This window comes from Rhineura floridana, chromosome 11, assembly GCF_030035675.1.
Source record: "Rhineura floridana isolate rRhiFlo1 chromosome 11, rRhiFlo1.hap2, whole genome shotgun sequence".
Taxonomy (NCBI): Eukaryota; Metazoa; Chordata; class Lepidosauria; order Squamata; family Rhineuridae; genus Rhineura; species Rhineura floridana.
Window position 1 is genome coordinate 22509500 of NC_084490.1, and position 8824 is coordinate 22518323.

The following is an 8824-nucleotide window of genomic DNA, read 5'->3' on the forward strand; positions in this document are numbered from 1 at the left end:
TTCTACACACACACACACACCCCTCTATGTCCTATATCCAGAGACGCAAGAGGCATTATCAGAATTAAAAGGCACAGTCCAGCCAGGGAAAAACACTCAAGGAGAGTGCAAAGCAGAACCAGAAGGGGGTGTGGCCTGGGAAGAGTCCCAAGGGCTAGACAGAGAGGCTTGGAGGGCCATATTCAGCCCATGGGTCTGAGAATTTCAACTCCTGATGTAAGGTGTGTATTATTATCAACTTCATATTGCTTTTTTTGTGGATGTGGAAGACAGGCTGAGGCCAAGAAAAAGTTTATTCCCCAATGCTACCTAATGAGTTCACAGGAGAAGTTAGATAATTCCTGGATCATCACTCAGTGGTTTAAATCAGATGTGGGAAACCTTTGGCTCTCCATATATTGCTGAACTACAACTTCCATCAGGCCCAACAAGCACAGGCAATGACCAGGCATAATGGGAGTTGTAGTTCAGCAACATCCGGAGAGACAAAGGTTCCCCACACCTGCATTAAGGAGTAGGCAGGGATGGTGCTGAAAGGAGATCTGTGTGTATCACTAAAGCAGTTCTTTGGGAGCATATTGAAGATGAGGCACATTTTATGCATATATGTGTCATGCTCTTTATTGCACATCACTGAATGAGATAGAATCCTTCCATTGCACAACAGCACCCTCTAGTGGAAGGTGCCTGGTTTTGATACCAACTGAGGAAGAGAGAGAGATCTTCCATTCCCATTGTGGCTCCATTCCAGGGTGCCAATGCTACTACTTTTTCAAGGGCGCATAGTTCAGCAGCTTCTCAATCAAATCCACATGTGACAAAAGCATCCTCCGACAACAGTAGCGCTTTAGGCCAAGAGCATCCAATGCATCCCTGAGAGAGGGAATGGAAAAAGAAGTGGGTATCTCAGAGATTTGCTCTGAACAATTTTTAGCCCTGTGGCCGCTTTTGGAATGTTGAACGAGTGCCATGGGTGCCACCCCCTCTGGTCCCCTCTTTCCCAGATCAGCTATCTCCCCGCCCCTGGAAAAATAGAAAGATAGAAAGTGCGTACACACACACTTCACTTTTCCAAGAGATCTGGGTAAAAGATCCAGTAGAATTAACCTGAGCCTTGAAAAGCATGTAGAGCTGAAAAAGGAAGCGGGAAAGAGTGTCATTTTTACCACTTCCTCCTTCAGCTCTATGTACGTTTCAAGGGAGAAAAAGTAAGCACTCTCACCAACACATGACCAAGGGGGTGGTGCAGGATGGGGTGGGGTGCTCAGAGGCTTCACGGATGCAGGGGAAAGACCTCAAGAGCATCATTGTGTGCCCAGGTGCCATTCGAATGACTCCTACCTCCACTGTTGCAGTCAGCATCCCTCTGAATACCAGTTGCCAGGAATCAGAAGCGGGGAGAGTGCTGTTGCACAAATGTCCTGCTTCCAGACTTCCCATATAGGCATCTGGTTGGCCACTGTCAGTTCAGGATACCAGACTAGATGGGCCATTGCCTGATCCAGCAGGGCTTATATGTTGAATTTACAACCCACTGAAAGGCAAGGCGGAAGTTCTAGAATATATAAAGAAAGAAGCAGGCAAACCTCCTCTGGACTCACCCTTCCGTGTATTCAGCCTGCAAGAGGCCCAGGTACGCCTCCCACTTGTTGCCCACGACTTTGCCGCAGGTGAAGCATCGAACAGGGATGATCATTGCGAAGTGGCCTGGAGAGGAATATTTGGCCGAGGGAGCAACAGGAAAGGGCAAGTCACTCAGGGCCTTCTTCTCCTAGTCCCACCAACCCTTCCTGGGCTATCCAACCTCCCTTGCCAAGCCAAGTAGGAGCAACACTTAGGAGCGTTCAACTGAAAGCCAGGAATTCCTGGTTTTAATTTTGCCTCCGCCGCAAACCACGCCAAATGGATTTAGGCAACCCATTTACATCTCCATCTCACAACAACCCATCCACTCACCCACCCACAATATAGGAAACTCAGAGGTCTACAAAAACAGTTGTCAAGTCACCAGCGGCAGCCATCAATTTAATTCTGGCACTTAGAGAAAATGTTTCTGAGCACACCATGTCAGGGTGATGCCAGAGACCAGGAAGATCCAGGTTTAAATCCCCACATGTCGCCTACAGCTCTTCCCTTGAAAAACTGCCTTCACCAAGCTACAGGTACAAAAGGGATGTTTTTATTTCCCTCAGTGGAGCCAGAAGCAAGAAGGTTGGGCTGCTAGAAGCAACCGTTGGTTGTCAACCCCAGCCAAAATTTGTGGACCTCTGGGGATAATTAATAATACCAGCCTGCTCTACAGTGTTGTTGTAAAGTGCCGAATTACTGCATGTGAAGTCCTTTGAGTATCTGAAAGCCGGGGTGGGGGATAGTCTAGGATCTTCTAATAGATCTGGGGTGGGGTGGGGAATATTTGAAACAAAGTAAGATGGGGAGAAAACCAGAAGAGGATCTTTGAGCAAAGGGACAGAAATAAATGCCTGGGCATGTGCTCAAAGGCACCCTGTCCTTTTCATTTTTAAGTGTATCACCACACCCTTGCATTACTATTTTACATCTGTCTCTTATTGGTGAATCTAGCACAGGTATGGGGAACCTTCATCCCTACATATGTTGCTGAACAATTCCCATCATTCCTGGCCATTGACCATAACTGCTAGAGACGATGAGGGTTGTCGTTCAGCAACATCTGGAGGGCTGAAGGTTCCCCACACCTGATCTAGGGATTCTACTAAACAGCAAAGTAGTTTAACCGTTCATCCCTCTTCCCAGAGAATTCTGGGAATTGTAAATGCTACAAGTCACATGATGAAAGGAATAGAGCAACTCCCCTCTAAGAAAAGGTTGCAACAGTTTGTGGCTTTTTAATTTGAAAAAAGGCAACTGGGGGGCATAATTAGAGGGGTATAAGATTATGCATGGTGTGGAGAAAGCAGATGGGAAGAAGACTAGAACCCAGGTTCATCCGATGAAGCTGAATGGTGGGAGATTCACAACAGACAAAAGGAAGCACTTCTTCACACAGCACATAATTAAACGGTGGAATTCGCTCCCACAGCCGACAGTGATGGCCACCAGCTTGGATGGCTTTAAAGGGGGATTAGACAAACTCATGGAAGATAGCAGCTAGTCATGATGGCCGTATGCTACCACGACTGTCGGAGATGGTATGCCTCTGAATATCAGTTGCTGTGGAAGTGGGAAGAATAGCAGTTGCACTCTGGTCCCGCTTGTGGGTTTCTCATGGACATCTGGTTGGCCACTATGAGAACAGGATGCTGGCCTACATGAGCTTTTGGCCTGATCCAGCAGGGCTCTTCTCAGGTTCTTACACATTCCTTATGTTTGCTGCCTATCCCTGCAGTCCTATCCCCCAAAGACAGCCATAACACAGAAGGGGTCTGGGAAAGGTTGTTTGTTTGAAGCAGAAAAGCAGCAAATGAAATAAATATTTCTCGTGGGGTGCTAACTGCACCAGCTTTTCAAGAACAGCTAAAAGGGAGGGGAGAGGATTTGGACGGAGGGCCTGATGCCCTGTTGTCCATTGTGGAAGGGGGCAGTGACATGGTGAGATGAAGGTGCCAATACATCAGCTGGGCCTGAATTAGTTTACACTCAATAGGGGCGAGGAACCTGTGGCCTTCCAGATGTTGCTGGACTACAACTCCCATTATCCCTGAGCCTGGGCCAGGCTGGCTGGGAGCTGATACGGGTAGGAGTTGAGAGTCCTACAAAATTTGGAAGGCCACAGGTTTCTCATTCCTGGCTTGCAGGGTCCTAAAAGCAGAAAGATGGGGTTGGAGGGCCTCTGGAGTGGAAATGCCTTTCTTTTTTCTCCAAAAGACAAGACTGAACATTAAGGCACGGGTGGCTAACTTAAGGCCCTACCTGGGACTCCAACTCCCATCAGCCCCAGCTAACATGACCAATGATCAAGGATGATGGGATTTGTAGTCCATCATCAACAGGAACTTACTTTTGCTATATATATATATATGCATGTGTTTGAAATTGTTTTTATATTGTTTTAAATTTTAAAATTGTGTTTTAAATTGTTTTTAAAATATGTGTTTTAAATTGTATATTTGTTTTAACGTTTTTGATTGCTGTAAACCGCCCAGAGAGCTTCAGCTATGGGGCGGTATACAAGTACAATGAATAATAATAATAACAACAACAATAATAATAATATACGGGGTATTCTGGCGATCAGAATATCCAGGATCCTCATTCCTGGATGTTGTGCTTCCTAACAGCTGCTGCACAGCGGCTGAAATTCAACAGGTGCTGCTTTTCCCAATACTTCATCTCTCCCCTTCCTCTATGTATAAAATACCAAGTATAATGATAGTATATAAGTCAACAGTTGAATTTCTTCCTCTCATGCTGTCAGCACAGTCGCAAAGAGCTTTGCCAGAATAAAAAGGGAGAGCCACGCCGTATCCTTCCCCCATTCCGAACGGCTTCCAACTTGAGGGGCGGGGAGTCTGGCTGGTTCCCGCTGTATCTCCCCCGGAGTCCTTTGACGCCCGTCCCCCCCCCGTTCTCCCTGCCTTCCCCCCCCCCGTTCTCCCTGCCTTCCTCCTTTATTCGGCCCTCTCCCGCCAGCCAGGCGCTCCTCTTGCCTCCCCCAATTTGCAAGCCGCCCCCTTTTACTGATCAATTCCTCCCCTTGCCAGCACCCTAACAAACCCTTCTCCCCCTCGCTTCTCACCCTTTTCCGGCCTCTGCTTTTTTCCTTCTCGCCGCCCGGGATCCCCCGCAAATGCTGGCGCACCAACGTGGCCAACAGCTTGTTTATTCTATGGCCGGATCCGCCCGCTAGAGGGAGGCAAAGGGCAGACGGAGGCGGAGGAAGAGCCGCTCCGCCCTTTCCAAGCAGAGTCCAAATTTCGTCGTCTTAACGATAAACAACATTAATCTGTAAGGTTTTTGTTGCTTTTGATGGCAGCCTCAGGATTTTCCCGTTTATCCACGTTTCTTTTTTCTTTTATTCCTTACCTGTATTCCTTACCTGTATTTCTATTTTTGTCTGATTTTACATTTTTGGTTTTTACAAATTTTCTTCGTCCCCCCACCTCGGCCTTTGTGTAACATCCCGCCCGATGAAGAGTTCTGGAGAACTCGGAAGCTTGCTCGCTGTTTCGAAACATTTTTGGTTTGTTCTAGTAAAGGCCTTGCCCAGTGTGAATGTTGGAGCTTTTTAATGAGGATCAGCAGATTTTCAGAGTGATGGGTGTTTTTAATATCTGTCGTTTCATTCTCTCGATAACAATACCTGGCCTGCCTTACAGGGTTATGGTAAGGCTTCTGAGATAGCGGGGGGGGGGGAGTTGTCCACAGCTACCCTCTCAAAAAGCAGTTCACCCAGCGGTAAAGTACCACACTTGTGTAACTCTCAGCCCTGGCCGGTTAGTTTTCTCTGTCCCAACCTGAAAACTACTATTCGAGAACAGGGTGCTTAATATTGCAAATGGGCTTTTCAAATGGGGAAACAGCTGTAGCACTAGGGGGACTGAAGAAGACCTGCCCTGGGAGTGAGTCTCTGAGCATCTGAGTGCTTGCTGCTTGCTCTTCTGGGTTGCTGTCTTTTGAGACAGCTTAAGTCCTTGGTAAGTGCTGCAAGGACTAGGACCCCCGCCTGACCCTTGCTCCAGGAAGAGGCTGCAGTTAATCTTGCAGCCTCTTGCATCAGCTCCTGGCTGGGTCAGGAGGCATAAAAGCCCGGCTACCCTCTTTTCCTTCCTTCTTTCTTTCCTTCCTTCTTTCTTAACCAATCTGGAGGAGATTGGTAGTGGGGGGGATGTATGGCTCATGTGTAGCTCCTGCACAGCGTGAGAGCCTGTGCAGTGAACTGAACCATAGGAGAAAGTTGCCAGATGCCTTCAGAGTGAGAGTCTGTAACTGGCAAAAGGCTGGCCCTCCCTGGGTGTGAGACAGAGGGGGAGTAGATGTGCCCCGTGTGATAAATATTGAGTGGGTCTGCCTCTTCCCATTTCTCTCAGAATCTCCTACTGGGATAATTGGCTCATGTAGGTTTTGTTAGTGGGCTCTTGTTGGGTCCATATCAGGTGTTTAGGAGGAGTCTTAGTACGGAGGAACATGAGTGATGCCACCCCAGTTTCAGTGATCATGGGTAGAGGGAAGTATAGCTATGAGGGGGGTGAATTACCGTGGAAGACGAGGGCAAGGCTATCTACACCTTGTTCCTCCCTCCCACTCTTCTCATGGATGGGTTCCTCGTTGCTCATCTGCTGTGCCCACTGGCCTGTGTGAGTTGTTGTTTAATGCCAGAATGGTACACAAAAATACCACTCTCATCCATGATTTGATCGTGGATGAAGATGCCAATTTGGTGTGTATTACTGAGACCTGGGTGGGTGAGCTGGGAGGGGTTGATCTGACCCAGCTTTGACCACCGGGATACTCGGTGCAACACCAACACAGGCTGCAGGGACGGTGGGGGGGAGGAGGAGTTGCTGTGGTCTGCAGAATTTCCATCTCTGTCACCAGGAAAACACTCTGTCTTGGAGCTGGCTGTGAGGGGCTGCACCTGGTGTTGGGTCAAAGACAGTAAACTAGGGTTGCTGCTTGTGTACCGTCCACCCTGCTGCCTGGCAGCTTCTCTGACTGAGCTGGCAGAAGCCATCTTGGCTGTGGTATTGTAGGAGCCCAGAACGATAGTCCTGGTTGATTTCAATGTCCATGCTGAGGCTGATTCTAGTGTTCCGGCTCGGGACTTCATGGCCTCCATGACGACCATGGAGCTGTCTCAAGTTGTCACTGGCCCAACGCATAGGGCAGGGCACACCCTCGACTTGGTTTTTGCTCCAGATGGAGGAAGGGGTGGTCTGGAGATAGGGGGGTGGATGTCACCCCATTGTCATGGTCAGACAACTTCCTGGTGAAGTTTACTTATGGCTCCAATCCTTCCCTGCAGGGGTGGTGGACAGATTAAGATGGTCCACCCCTGGAGACTAATGGAATCCAGTGGATTCCTGAATGCCCTGGGTGAGTTCCCAGTGCAGGTGACCCTGTTGAAGCCCTTGTCATGCTGTGGAAGTGAGGCAGGTGGGGCTCTTAACACAGTTGCCCCCGAGCACCCTCTCTGGCATTGTGGAGCCTGTTTTGCACCAGTGAGCCAAGGGAAATGAAACAGGCTGGACAATGGCTAGAGCACAAATGGTAAAAGACGTGCTGTGAGGCTGATCGGGCACGAGTAAAACATCATAACTGTGCCTACTGTGTGGCAATGAGGACAGCGAAAAAGGCCCACTTCTCTACCTCCATCGCATCCTCAAGTAGCTGTATGGTGGAGCTTTTCCATATTTTCAGGGGTCTGTTGACACCAACTTCAGGAAATGGAGTCTTAGACCTTTCAGAGGCCCACTGTGAATTGTTTGCAAGACACTTTGAGGGTAAAGTTGTCACTTCTGTAGCAATCGATGCCCCATCCACATTTACTGTAGTCCCCAATGAGGTGACCACTGTAATGTCTGCTGCAACTTCTTGGGAATGGTTTCAGTTGATGCAGCCTAATGACGTAGACAAGGTGCTTGCAATGATGTGGTCAGCAACGTGTCTTCTCAACCGTTGCCCTTCTTGGCTTATTAAAGCTTGCTGAGGGGGTTTGACCGAGCGGATCCAGGGTATGATGAATGCATCATTGCAAGAGGGAGTGGTTCCAGCCGTCCTGAAAGGCGGTGATCCGACCACTCCTGAAAAAGGCCACCCTGGACCCACTGGTATGCGACAATTACCAACCGGTCGCAAATACCCTCTTCTTAGGGAAGGTGATTGAGAGGGTTGTGGTGCAGCAATTGCAAGTACTCTTGGATGAAACAGATTATCCTGACCCATTCCAGTCTGGGTTCAGGCCTGGTTATGGGACTGAATCAGCCTTGGTCACCCTGATGGATGACCTTTATTGGGAGAAGGACGGGGAGTGTGACCGTCACTCTTACTTGATCTCTGGATGGCTTTTGATACCATTAACCATGGTATCCTTCTGTGCCGACTTGGTGAGCTGGGTATTGGAGGCACTGTTTTACAGTGGTTCTGATCTATCTCCAAGGTCATTTTCAGAGAATAGCATTGGGTGATTGTCTTTTGGCCCCCTTGCAGTTGTGCTGTGGGGTGCCGCAGGGTACCATCTTGTCCCCCGTGCTGTTTAACATCTATATGACACCCTTGGGAGTGGTCATTAGGAGATTTTGGGGCAAGGTGTCAGCAGTACACTTCTGATACCCAGCTCTATTTCTCCATAACATCTGAATTGGGAGAGGCCATGCAAGCCCTGGACCAGTGCCTGGACTCAGTGGTGGACTGGATGAGGGCTAATATACTGAGTCTGAATCATAGCAAGATGGAGGCGCTGTGGGTTGGTGGTTCCCAAGTTCAGAGAATTGGTCAGTTACCTGCTTTGGATGGGGTCATACTCCCTCTGAAAGAGCAGGTCCATAGTCTGGGGATACTCCTGGATCCATCTTTATCACTAGAGGCCCAGGTGACCTCCGTGGCTAGGAGTGCCTTTTACTAGCTTCGGCTGGTAAGACAACTGTGGCTGTTTCTGGACCAGGATAGCCTGACCACTGTTGTCCATGCACTGGTAACCTCCAGGCTGGATTACTGTAATGTGCTCTATGTGGGGCTGCTATTGAGGTTGGTCTGGAAGCTGCAGCTGGTGCAAAATGCGGCGGTGAGACTGCTCATTAGGGCAGGGTATTGGCAACATGTCACCCGGCTGCTGAAAGACCTGCACTGGTTGCCCATCTGCTACCAGGCCAAGGTTCTAGTTTTGGTGTACAAAGCCCTATACAGTTGG

The 8824-nt window shown here is 48.9% G+C and overlaps 1 protein-coding gene across 1 annotated transcript; it reads right to left on the reverse strand.

The window, feature by feature from the left end:
• Positions 1-594: 594 nt before the first annotated feature.
• Positions 595-4824, reverse strand: LOC133366962 (DNA-directed RNA polymerases I, II, and III subunit RPABC5-like). Its single transcript, XM_061590524.1, has 3 exons — positions 4715-4824; positions 1602-1707; positions 595-873 (listed from the first exon to the last, which is right to left on the reverse strand). The coding sequence occupies exons 2-3, from the start codon at positions 1694-1696 to the stop codon at positions 765-767; spliced, it is 204 nt and encodes a 67-aa protein (XP_061446508.1). The 5' UTR covers positions 1697-1707; positions 4715-4824; the 3' UTR covers positions 595-764.
• Between the last annotated feature and the right edge of the window lie 4000 nt (positions 4825-8824).

What these genes read in the sequence shown, in the direction of transcription:
- LOC133366962 (XM_061590524.1), bottom strand. Translation starts at nt 1,696, where the DNA reads ATGATCATCCCTGTTCGATGCTTCACCTGCGGCAAAGTCGTGGGCAAC. An exon ending in CAGGCTGAATACACGGAAGG is followed by an intron (nt 874 to 1,601) that starts GTGAGTCCAGAG and finishes TCCCTCTCTCAG; the next exon opens with GGATGCATTGGATGCTCTTG.